The 13,463-nt window shown below is 35.8% G+C and overlaps 1 protein-coding gene and 1 long non-coding RNA gene across 2 annotated transcripts in view; one reads left to right on the top strand and one right to left on the bottom strand.

Moving 5' to 3' along the window:
• The window catches only part of LOC135074614 (uncharacterized), a 224,819-nt gene that overhangs the window by 131,235 nt on the left and 80,121 nt on the right, over positions 1-13,463 (bottom strand). The gene's annotated exons all lie outside the window — the stretch shown is intronic.
• LOC135074612 (heme peroxidase 2) overlaps positions 1-13,463 on the top strand; it is a 72,797-nt gene that overhangs the window by 41,262 nt on the left and 18,072 nt on the right. The window contains exons 4-6 of the mRNA XM_063968969.1: positions 1,145-1,311; positions 10,115-10,184; positions 11,692-11,821. Coding sequence (XP_063825039.1) covers positions 1,145-1,311; positions 10,115-10,184; positions 11,692-11,821 — 367 coding nt within the window. The remainder of the gene's footprint in view (positions 1-1,144; positions 1,312-10,114; positions 10,185-11,691; positions 11,822-13,463) is intronic.

The following is a 13,463-nucleotide window of genomic DNA, read 5'->3' as shown; positions in this document are numbered from 1 at the left end:
TTAAAGATAATCGATACTTCAATAATAATAATCTATTAAGATTGCTGTCCAAAAACGGATCACTTGTAACACGTCGATCTTTATCACAGCACATAATGAAGCGCTTAAAGCTGTTAATTCGAGAGATAAATCGACCGAATGGATTCAAATAACATCATTAAATGCACATGATGGTTATTGCCTTGGGCGATGTACGAGTATTAAATCGTTAGTTTCGTAATAAAACTTTAGTTAGATATGTTGTTATTTAGGTAGACACTTCAGTGATTTCCTCTAGGAAATGAATGCACGGAATCCCACTTAGATATTTTTGATGCAAATGTCAAAAGTAACATCCAACAAATTGATCCAATTAAAAATAATACGTAACTACTTACTTCCTAGACAACATTAACACAAACACACAGCAAAAAGTGAGCAGGTGTGAATATTATAATTTTTATTTGGTTGAGTTATAACAGGCAATCATTCATGTAGTTGTATAGTATAAGGTAAAGGTAGTTTAGATGACTCACTAGAGGTGAAAAAGTCGAACGACGAAATCTGTCACCATTGATTGGCGCACTTTTATTCATTTTGCTTTCAGTTTTCCAAATGAAATATTCTGAATAAAAGTGAAACTAATCGCCTGGTTTTACTATAAGAAGAAAATTGATACTTTTTCTCTCTCATCTGAGCGGTTGTTGTGGAAATTCTTGGTTGAGGCTTTTGTCCAGGAGTGGACATCATTTGGCTAAAACGAACGAACGAACTCTATAACCTCTATCGCTTGCATATAATACGTTATAACTCCTCGCATAACCTGGTTTTTAGATTAACAGCTTAGTGACTAACGCCCTTATCCACAAACGATGCCTGCTTAAGTGAAGCAGCAAATCGAACGCACAGCGTTGAATAGAGCTCTGTGATTGGTTCGTGTGTCACCCCGTGCGTCCACGCGCACTGTGAGACCTCATAGTAGGTAATGTTTGTGAATACGCGCGTCAGTTTCTTGCGCTGCTTCTTCTTAGTACTGGCCCATTTATTGTCCCGAAGCAGTGGTAGGGCTGAAGACTAAGTAATACTGAAACTAGCAAAAGAGCTTTTTATGAGCCTACTTGCAAATTAATTTGAACTTAAACAATTAATTTTCTTTTTTCTCCAGGTGTTGCGGAGCCAATGTCACCACCGCACTTACCAAACCCCTTCATGGCGGTTCGGGCGGCGTCCCAGCTGTCCGGAAGTGCAGACCACGACTACGTCACCAGCCTGATTGCGGCCTGGGGACAGATGCTGATGCACGACCTTGTCGCCACTGCCAATGGGAATAAGGTACTTAATCCTTTAGACTTGCTCGCGACTTCAGTCCTGTAGGATTCAATGTATTGTAATGTAACGTAAATCGAAATTTTCAGGATTTTCTTTCAACCTATCCAATACCTATGCACAATGAACAAGCTCCATAGCGATAAGACCGCCTAGTTGTACCTGTCCGTGTGTTTCTTTTTTTCTGTTCTGTTCTTTGGTGTTCAATAAAGAGTATTTATTATTATTATAATGAACATACCTATATCAAAACAAAGAAATCTCGAATTACCTACAAACTTTCTGATTTACGAAATTAAAGTGCCTACCTAATACTTACTTATGATCTAAATAGTTTCGCTTACATTAAATTCTTACTATTAAATTAACTCTTAACGATTACTAAGAAGTACGTACCTTCAGATTCTAAGCTATTCATTAAAGTATTAAGTTTGTCTAAGTGCCTGAGTCGGTACAACCTATCGCTTATAATAATCTTAATTTCATACAAACCTGAATGAAACATTATGTAAGTACAGACACTCCCCCTATTATTATCTCATCGACCTCGTGGCACTAGTTGTACTAGTTACTATGCTGCGTATAACCACAGAATAATAATAAGTACTGTATAACGGAGACTTGTTTTTGTAGTGATAGCACATCAAGCTCTACATTTTTGTTCTAAAATAGCCCCAATTACAACTGCATAAGATGCTACAATTTTAAACTTGATGTGCCGTTCTCTGTACCTACAGACTTTGGCTATAATAACAATCATTGTTCTACACAAAGAACATCGTGTTCTTGATTTCAAATCAACGCTGTAAATTCTAAATCGATCATCAATCTTAGCATTACATCTCTATTAAGGATTTGTATCCTTAATATTCAAGCTGTTAGTCATTATTTTAATTATACACCCACAGCATTCTTAAACTTTAGATAACATATTTTGATAGTCAAATTACAAATAATGTTATAGCTTAAGCATAAAAAGTGGTCTAAGCTCGCTTCACAAAATGAGCCCATCCTACTTAATATTATGCGAAAGTATGAATGATGGTTGTTACTCTTTGATGCAAAAACTACTGAACGGATTTTTGATGAAACTTTGTAAATTAAATTATTATTGCTTACATCAGAGTAACATATAGGTGATTTGTGATAAGCGAAATTTCATGCGCGAAGCCGTCTGCAAAAGCTAGTATCATAATATACTTACCTACATTATCAACTCAAGAGTTACTCCGGGAAGTTTAGACTAAATTATAATTAATTAACATCATGTGTCAAAAAAGACACATACATCTCAATGCGGATAAATATCTTAACTTAAAAATCTTAAACATAGGAAATAAACAAGAACACCTTGATGTATCTAATTTGATAATTTTCATCTAGGCACCTCCAAACGCGGCGGAACAAATTAGCCATGCCCATTTCCTCATTAATTATCTACAAATACGTGTATGTTACGTGTAACCTACGACCAATCGGTCGTGACGTCGAAAACCGGTGTTTAGAGGTAGAGTCGACGCCAATATAATCCTGCATTCTTAAAAAATAATATGAAAAATGTAGTAAAATAGGAATTGTAATGTTACACTAAAATACCTAAATTAAATTAAAGACACCCTGTAAAGTATGTAACACATTGCAAGAGCACGTAAACAATTCAGAGGCAATGTCAGTCGTATTTATTTGTTAGATTTTATTGACGTTGACAGTACCTACTGATGTATCAGTGTTGCAACGTTCCGTAGCCATAGCTCTAATGATGCCTTCCACTTGATTTTTTCACGACTTCCAACTTGAACTTGACCAACACTAGACCAATTACGGGCTATTATACAGTTAATAGACTGACAGCTGCTTCAAAGCTATTAAATCTACACCGTGAGATCGAAACGCATGAAAGGTTACATGTAAAAGGTTCCTCATTGGTCAGATTACCGTAAAAATAGCATCTTCTTAATAAAAAAGTTAACTGCTGCACTTTACACACTACAATTTATTTAATGACTAATTAGGAGCATTTCTGTGTAAAAAACAATGACTAAGGTAGTAACATGGCTTAGTAAGTGCACAACAAGGGGATAAAGCCACAGATTAGAGATTTGTGTTAGAGAGGATAAAGCAACAACATTCGTTCGCGCGTCTTTTTTTTTTCAAATTGGTAATGGCCAGTCCCATTTTCAAATTATTTTTGTTCTATTTTTTTTTGGTACATTTCTAAATAATAACTTTGGAGTTCTAAGTTCAAATAAGATCAAATGGTTGATTTTTCAATTTAATCCGTGATCTATTAAAAAAGTGGCTAGGCTTATGGGTTGTTAACTGATTTGCTGGTTCTTAACATTAATGCTAACTCCTATAATATCATAACGATACCAGCAGAATCAGGTCAAGGCAGCAATGCACCTTGAATGAGGAATGAAAGAAATTGATGATCGAATACTTGACATAACGTTTCGTAACGTTCGTGATAGTTCGCGGGTCGCAGAGAAAGGTTATGTCACGTGAAAGCAGTTGAGTAATAGAGAATAGACGATCTCTCGTTCTAAAGAGTATAGGTTTGCCGCTCTATCGAAGTAGTTAACTTTAATAAACCACTTTACCAAAATAATGGCGTTAGTTACTCTAATAACAACATATTGTCTTGATACGGATGTAGTTGATATAGGTCTTAAATCATATCACTGGCAATTCATAGAGGTTGTAATTGAATTTCACTTGTTAAGATCTATAATAATAATTGTGCAAGAAAGCCTTTATTATTTATTTCGCCAATTGTTTGCGGTTTAACTCCAACACTCTTGGTGCAAAAATACAACTTTTAAAAAATTTGCAACAAAACAAAAGACGGAAATGTAAATATAAATATTACATACTGGCACTCAATAATAAACAATACCACGAACCAACTCTTTCGTTTTAAAAATGTTTTTTTTATCTGTGATGTTTTTTTGTTTTGGCGGGAATTATTTTTTCATGTTTATCACAATATGATAATAAGTTTATTATGTACTCGAATGAAAAGACAACTGCATTTTGATTAATTAATTAAAGAAAAATAACGTTTTATTTGTGCTACATACCTGCTTGAAGAAATTAACGATGAAGAGAATTACCTTGTAAGTGAAACTTTATTTGTCTGTGACACGGCCAATTATATACGCTCTCCCTACATAAACAAATAACTCCGTATCCTATTCAAATTCAAGAACATTAATATGTTTACAGTTGACAAAGCCGGGCTAAAGAATATTACACAATGTTGATTTAAAAATACGGCCATACAAATTACGTATTCTGCAGGCGTGTAGAGAAAGCTATGCGAGTAGTTTAGGCATTGTTTGTGGTTGATAATAAAGATAATTCATTTGACAAGACCCCTATGAGGTCAAAAAGTATTTTAAACAAGTTTTTAATAAGTAATTTGTTCATATCTAGCCTTTTTAACTTATTAAATGAATGGTGTGTTCGCATCTGACTTTTCATACACGCGTATTACAATTATTTGTAAAAAGATTTAAATAAATATTAAAATGTAGATTCTTTTTAAGGAAATATTTAGTGTCGTCTGTTAGTGAACCCTAACCTTAGTAATTTTATGAATTAATGGTCAAAATTAAGTTTTATAGCACCTTTTAACCTTTAGCCGAGACACCACACCTTGTTGTTTTGGGTTCGTCACAAAATATTATGCACATGAACACAGCGTGCACAGATTTTAAGTGCCTAGCTAGTTACATAATTTTTATAATGAACCTTTAATGTTTATCTTATTTACTCTGTTTTCAGCGCTCTTGCAATTCGGGAATGACTAGTTTAGACGTAGTTTTTTTCATTCCATTCCATTTTATTATGTTAACGTAAAATAGTTATTTCAGTGACAAGAACTAAAATTGATTTTCTATCTTTACTAAAGTAACTAAGTCGCAAAGTTAAATTGTGTGAGCAACGCGTGCAATACGCTTGCCTAGTTGCTTCATTAGTAGAGCCATAAATCAAAGTTAATAGACATGAAATTAAAGAAATGTTATTATTCACGATATAACAATTTAATACGATATGAACTAATAAAATGTTGGTTGCCTGAACTTTTGGCTTACCTATTTCAATTACGTGCTGTATTTAAACGAAAGTTTTAAAGCTAATGGTAGGTATATCATAATTAGGCTTAGATATTGCTACTAATAAATTATTGCTACTGAATTTATTTGCAACATTTGTAGTTGTAAATTTGATATTTTAATCTCATCAGTTATTTAACTACGACACTAAAATGTCAACTTCAATTAGCTTCATTACTAAACATAGTAATAAAACTTGATTATTATTGTAGTGACCCAGTAAGATCTTACCGTTGTAGATAATAAAACGGATGCTTAAAATAGTAGTTTATATACCTAGATGAAGAAATAGATTAGATTATTACCTAAATTACAATGATTTGCATTAAGAACCGTCAAAGCTGATGCACATAATATACTTATCTGATAATAAGCTTTTGGTTGTAATCGTGTAATTATGGTTTTCAGCAGAGTATTATGTTAAATAAGTTAAGAGCGTTTACGTCTAGCGTGGCATGTCAAGTTTAGGTAATTTCGATGCTAGTTTTATTCACACTAAAATAATTATGACTGTGTGCGTGTTCTCACGCTCTATAGTCAAACCAAAATACTTTGATCCACCATCGTAAAAGTGTGCCAGGCTGTCAAGTGACAGCTCAAGGAAACTATAAAATCTTAAAATCTTCCAACACCGACTCCATAATTATAAATAATGGTATACATTAGTCCTAATCAATAATAAATACGTAAATTCTTTATCAAATAGTAAATTATCAATGGTTTTTTACTATTTTGAGAATATTTTATACAGCCTATGTACAGCAGAAAAAAATTTGAATTTTAATGGTGAGAGATTTTTTCAAATCGGTTCTATTCAAAACAAACTTTTCCTGTTTACTATTCTTCTTTTATCCAGAAAATGCATAACATTTCATACCCACCAGCAGCGGGGGCAGCTAGTGGGTTATGTGGGGTTCTTCCTACCCGAAGGTGGGTAGCCCCTATACCCACTAAAAACCTGACTGTTTCTGCCATGATCCATATGAGTGATATGAGGGAACGCGGGACATCGCCATTGGCTGTTGCCTGTAGCATTCGTCCTTAGCCGCCACCAGACACCTCCATGTCTAGCGACCGAGGCCTGTTAGGAAGGGACAGTTGGAGACCATAAGCTGTCCTCTTGCGCCCAGGGTGTCGGCGGCGGATAACCGGAGTGTCAACTGAGGCCTCTCGCTCGCTTCCACTGCTTCTTTCTGTGAAATAACACTTTCACAGAAAGTAAGCACACTATACCATAAGATTATTTGTCTCATCATATATTTTATACTAATATAGATATTGTTTCCGAAAGCGAGCGGGTTCATTCCGTACCTGTACGCTTCATGCGTTCTCTAGCAAAAGCTGAAAATCAGTGTTCTGCCCTTTTGAGGGTAGTGTTTATACTGAGCTCTTTGCTTTTTGCATCGCTGCGGCACACATCACTCTGACGCAGGGAACTATTTGAAACGATAGTCATCTTTATCTTATGTTGATTTGTCACTTTTGTTATGTTGCAACTGTTGAAATTATTACTAACCTGTGTAACAAAATACCAGTGGTGTCACCTAGTGTGTTTCTTGACTAACTTTATTTCGATATTGAATTGAATTTCAATAGCAACTATACTTTTAACACACACATTATGTGTGTGTTAAAAGCATTAAAAAAAGTGTGTTACAACAAATAAACAATTTATCTATCTATCTCACGCCTCTTCCCGATTGGTAGGGAGAGGTCATTTCCAACCGCCGCTCGTTCGCTTAGGCTGGGCACTGTTGGAGCGTGTCAGTCTGCTGCGGTGACTCACGTGCCAAGACTGCAGTGTTAACTGACAACCATCTACAGGCTCTCGGCCTATACGGTGGAGGAATGGCCCGAAGCACCCATGGCTCGGTAGAACCTGGGTCGCCCTTTGTGTGAGGCGATCATGCCGTCGCACCCACTATTCTAATAAAGGCAGAACTGCCTCTATGGTGCGACGTAAAATTTGGCTGACGGCCAGGCGTACTCTTCGGCACTCTAGGCCTAGATCCTCAAGCCTCTACCTTTTGGTTTCCACCTCTCGTGGTACAGACACGTACATTTCCCCTTGGGATCTATGGTCACCTCGCAACTGGCGTCTATTCTCGGTTGTCGACACTAGCTTTGTCACCACTGAGGATAAATGGCATAAATAATATCGATTGTCACCAGTGGTGACACATACTTTCCCAGTTGTAGCTACAGGCTTTCTCACAACTTATGACAAATTAGAAAAATACATCCCAATTATGCCTAGTGGGGACGTACACAAATATTGACACAAATGTCATCGTGCATGACATACGTAAAGTAAAAGTCAAGTAAGACCAGATGAATACAAATATTATTAATTTTATAAATAATTCGTACGCGTGGACCTCGTTTTACTTCTTAGTTCGTAAAATCTGTTGTTTGATATCATGTTGATAGATGGCGTTTCACGGCACTTCCCCCGCATGAATATTTACGAACGTCAAAAACAGTAGTTTGTCCAGCGCTGTATATTTTAACCAATGACGATAGATTGCGCTTTTTAGACACGTCTTATTTATTTATTGAAATGTATTTGTCACATATCGTCATAAATTATAGCCTACTAGCGGCCGCCCGCGACTTCGTACGCGTGGATCCCGTTTTACCCCCTTTTCCCGAATTTTCTTTGCTATGAACCTCACGGAACCCGAGACCTTTCCAACGAATGCAAAACCGTGGAAATCGGTTCGTGCGTTCTGGAGTTATAGCGTCAGGGAGGAAACCCGACTTATTTTTATATAGTAGATAATTATGTTAATCTGGTTTATAAACAATAATACTGTAAAGTTTCAACAAAATCCGTTCAGTAGTTTTTGAGTGAAAGAGTAACAAACATCCAGACATCCAAACTTTCGCATTTATTATATTAGTAGGATTGTTATACGTCGCCACTAATGACAATATTTTTTTCCCATTTATCCTCAGTAGGGACATAGTCACTATAGTCAGTGTCCACAACCGGGAAAAGACGGACTGTGGATACTATGCGGTATCCACGAATTACCTCAGCCTGTCATGCGTTGCGCTTTTTTGAACAGTAGGATGCTCTACGACTACACAGCACTGTGCCATACTCGAGCCCCATATAGGACCATATAACGCGCGACGCAAAAGTATAGTCAGCGACTCAGTGCAGCCGGGCCTCCGAGATTAAGCATCAACCGGCTTAGTGCGCCGGCGGTAGCCAAAAGCTTAGGGGTGAGACGATTCAAGTGGCGGTCAAATGACCACTGTCCAACTAACTACAATCCGAGGTACCTACCGCAAAGATTTTCCGACTGTAATATGTTGTGTATGTTCCCCCTACAACTAGGTGGGACCCTGCTGGCAGAGCATTCCTATTAACTATTCTGTAACCACCTATTTATGGCAAATAAATTATTAGTATTATTTCTCTTTATAATATTAGTAGGTATACATACATAACTTGCTGTTCCAAATTTTCGTCATTCGTTTTCGTTTCATCGCTAAAAATAACTTAATTTTATTTTTCATTACGTCTGAAATAGAATTTGTAGTAAAAATAGACTGTAATGAAAAATAACAATAAAATATTTTAATTACCACGTGATCGCAAAATCTACCACCAAGATTTTGCGGATACACTATAAAAATCCAGCTACCTGTCAAAGATCAACGTACGCGTGACACATGTCAGCAGAGCACCGAGCGACGTGACCTCACTCTGGAACGCCTCGAGGCGGACTGAATTTGAACGATTCGTGCGCGGCGATTTATAGTAGTTTTCAAATACTCAAAGAAAAAAAATTACAATGAATTATTTTAAATTTCAAAGTAAATATTTTAGATAAGATATTCTTCTATTATATTATTCTATTTATGTGTTGAATAAAGGAAGAATATTGGTGAAAAAATCACTTTGATTTTTGGGTATTTCACGTTCTTTTAATTTGTGATTTCTTATTGTAAAATGCCTAAATCTAAAAATTTTCTCAGATAACTATTTGCCCAAGGATCTATGCTATAGGATATAAATGTTTGTTAAATCGTTTTCACAGTATTTTTATAAAATTTTCAGCTTGTAAACTGACGCTAAAGTGGAAATTTACAAAACCTGTGTGGACTTATCTTGATAGAATTCTTAAATGCTAAACTAATCGCAATATTTTCTCAATTAACTATTTAGACGACGAAATTGCCTAACTATTTATGCCTATAACATATTTGTAGTATTACTGGTTAATGATTGTAACGAGTTGAAAAAGTAATGTTTTTGCGCCAAACGGCGTAAACGCTCTTAAACTATCAAATTGTGACTAAGTCGATTAAATCATAATGTAATGACGTCTAGTCTAAAATTAAGTCAAAGCAAAGCATTTTTGTATTGGGATTTTTAAATTAGATAAATCAGCTCTGATAACGGGCTCCAACGTGTAGACGTGATCTATGATTAGAGGTGAAAATTCGTTTAATTATTACAGACAGTTAGGCACTTTCGAGTCTCCAACCAGTGCAGCAGTGATTACCATAAAATCATTATTTGAAAGAAAGAAAAATATTTGCCTGTTTTACAAGACTGTTAGGATAGAGCAAGCTTCCCCAAAAAAAAACTTTAAACTTGAAGCCTTTTAGATTCTATTAATTCTAATATGTATTTTTATACTTTATTTCACAAATTGCTTTATTTTCTTTGACAGGAGTGCCAAGGTTCAGGCTGTGAGTACACCAGGTCAGCACCCGCCAGAAACTATGACTCATGTGGCTTTGGTAAGTGCTATACTTTAAACTAACCAATTATCGAAAATGTAACCTGTTTATTACAAAGATAGAGTTTAATATACTTAGTTAAATAATACTGCAAGTAGATTAATAAGCTTCTAAGCACGAAAACACCCATTATGTTTAAATAATAACAAGTCTGATCAATTTTACGGTGACTGCCTACGAGTTGTTTGAAATAAACTCACCTGTCTCAAATAATTACAAAAATGTATCCTAAGTACTTGTTTTAAGGTTTAATATCCAATCAAATATAACCGAAAAAGATTGAACTAGGAAATGTCCGTCGTAAACTGGTTTCAGGCGTTCACAAAATTTTGTAACATTGACATAATCGTTAATTAACATATTAGGGGAGACCGAGGTGAGTTGTAACAGAAGAGAGTTGTGATATTGTCGCTTTTTTTTAACTTATTAACTACTATCGAACTCGTAACATTAGCCAGCTGAAGTGGCAATGGGCAGGGCACATAGTACGCAGAACTGACGGCCGATGGGGCAGCAAGATTCTGGAGTGGAGGCCACGTATCGGAAAGCGCAGCGAAGGACGTCTACCGTCATAAAGGTAGCAGAAAGGCGCTGGATGCAGGCTCTACCAACCGGCCTTTGTGGAAATTATTGCCTATGTTCAGCAGTGGACGTCCTATGGCTGAAATGATGATGGTAATGAGCTCGTAACAGTGAATTTAGTTCAAGTCTCGAGCTAACAAATACACGCTGTTGCGAGTTCACTGATAGTTTCCAAAAATCAACAATGTCACAACTCTCCTCTATTACAACTCCCCTCGGGCTCCCCCTATCGGCGCGAGTATCGGAATGGGTTTTGTTATGAATGTTATGTGTATCGGTCTGGTTTACTTTCTCTTCTGCTATCAAATTGTTGATAAGCTAAACTAATTAAGTCATCATACGTGTTAAAGCGAGTTGATCGTCTAATTTAATTACGGCCATATTTTTTAATTCTCTGTCTGACCTGTCTGCTCTGATGTTTCTAATTAAAAATAACAATTAAGAAATGGAACAGCGTGCCAGATTTGGAGTTGCTAATTGAAATCTAAACTTTAACAGTTTTTATTAGGTTTTAAAATTATTTTTATGTAATAAATGTCATGATAGCAATTTCGCCATAATCGTACTAGAAGAGGTATTCCAGATAGTTCGTTATGAAATAACTAGCTTAGCCTGGTTAGCGTTAAGTATCAATATAGAAACGATATCCAATATGCTCTACAATAACTCGTATTCGAATCTCGTCCTTAATTTATTTATTCTAACACTAACCCTGAGTTGCAATTACTTTTGAAGTTAAAAAAAATGGTGCCCAGTCTTAGCTTTAGTTGCAGCACTTGCAGCACCTTAACTTAAACCGTAATTATAACCATAACCAGTGTTTTGTACGGCGCTTGACAGACTTTTGAAGTAGTTAATATAACAACCCAGGGCTAAATATTCTCACCGACTGTCCAATTTACCTGCATACTACCACCTTCCCCAGAACACCGTGATCAGATGAACTTGGCTACGTCATTCCTGGACGGATCGGCACTTTACGGCAGCTCCGAGAAAGAATTGAGATCGCTTCGACTCTACGACGCTGGGAAACTGGACCTGGACTCGTGTAGGAAGTAAGTACTAAGTAGTTTCAACTAGTTATTTACTAGTTTCAAATAGCTAGATAGACTAGTTAGACTAGACAACAATAAAGAAGCAATACTTGAAAGGCATAATAAGACATAATCTCACTAATATTAGGAATCATAAAGAGGAAAAGTTGCTTGTTGTCTTATTGAATAGATTTCGAAACTACTCTCCCGATTTAAAGAAATCTTTCACCACTAATCCTACTCTAGATGATTTCTGGTGAACATAAGTGGTATAAAGTAGAGATACTTTTGTAAAGATTCCAAAAGTCTATAAAATATTCGAGCACGTGAGAATAATAACTCGTCGAAGGCAAGTTCACTCCACCGTACCTACTTATTTCCTTCAAATAAAATTGTGCAAAAGCAAGCCCATTCATCATAAAGGTACGAAATACTTCATTTTTTACAACATAGTTATAGTAGTGTAAATTAGGTAGATAGATACTTATTAATTATAAATTAAACATTCTTAACATCACATGTTACCCAATAGAAAATCTGTTCGTGCGGAACATTATTTAACATTGACTTCGTTTCCTATGATTGTATGTAATACAGCATATAAAACAATGTAATACCAATGTAATCTAGCATAGCAGTAACATTATGCTTTCATAATTCTATTTCGATGACATTCCATGAAGTTAGTGTATAACATCTGTCCGTTAAATTGTAGCCAATTCTAATATTATGAATCCCCCTTTGAATCGCATTAAGAATATTGTTTAATGCGTATTAATTACCCCTGTGAGTTGTTTTTTTGAACTGATACACTGTACATATTATGTTTTTGCGCACGTTAAAACCAAGACGCAACAAAAACCGGAAAACGATAACAATGATTAGGCCCACTATGTTTTCTTGCGAGCCTACAATTATCCATGTTTTTGTACGTCCTTTGTTAACCCCTACCATAAAGTGCAGGTTTCTTGCACCCACTAACAGAGGTGTTAAATTAATGTTACTCAGACCCCATTGTTTCAAGTCAACTTATATCATTTCCCACGTCGTATTGTTCCTCTGTGCAGTAGCTACTAGCTACTGATTAGTTTATGTATCTAATGTCCATCCATGAAACTCAATGGCGTCGGTACCTACTTACTTTTCGACTATCCATTGTTCTTGAACATATTTATCATCTGTGTACCCTATTCTTTGCTTATAATAGGTAAAACGTACCAACGGTTAAAAGCAATACGATGTTGGAATTTCTAGTGTCGTCACAGAAATGGATTGTATGCAAATACGTTTACGATCCAACCTTGAGATGATTTGTACACCGCTAATGATATTAATCTTCTCCGTATTAGCATAGGCATTTCATTGAGGTTAACAATCCGGTCTAAGAAGCAAAATCCGTTTCAATTAAAACAAGGAGGAATACCTATTACTCAAGTGTTTTCCTGATGACTATAAATACTATGACAAAACTCTGAAATGCATGTGTACATTCATTCATCAGCATGTGCTAAAGATGCAACATATGAAATGAATTTTTAATTAGGTTCTTCGAATCACAACATGCCATTACCACATCTATTTTTATGTAGTTATTTACTTACTTAGTTAAAACCTGTTTACTATTCTTACTGAGCCACTTGCAAATGCTCAACAGGAAACAAGC

Source organism: Ostrinia nubilalis, chromosome 9 (genome assembly GCF_963855985.1).
Source record: "Ostrinia nubilalis chromosome 9, ilOstNubi1.1, whole genome shotgun sequence".
Lineage (NCBI taxonomy): Eukaryota > Metazoa > Arthropoda > Insecta > Lepidoptera > Crambidae > Ostrinia > Ostrinia nubilalis.
Note: the sequence above shows the minus strand (reverse complement) of the source record. Positions and strands in the feature narration are given on the sequence as shown.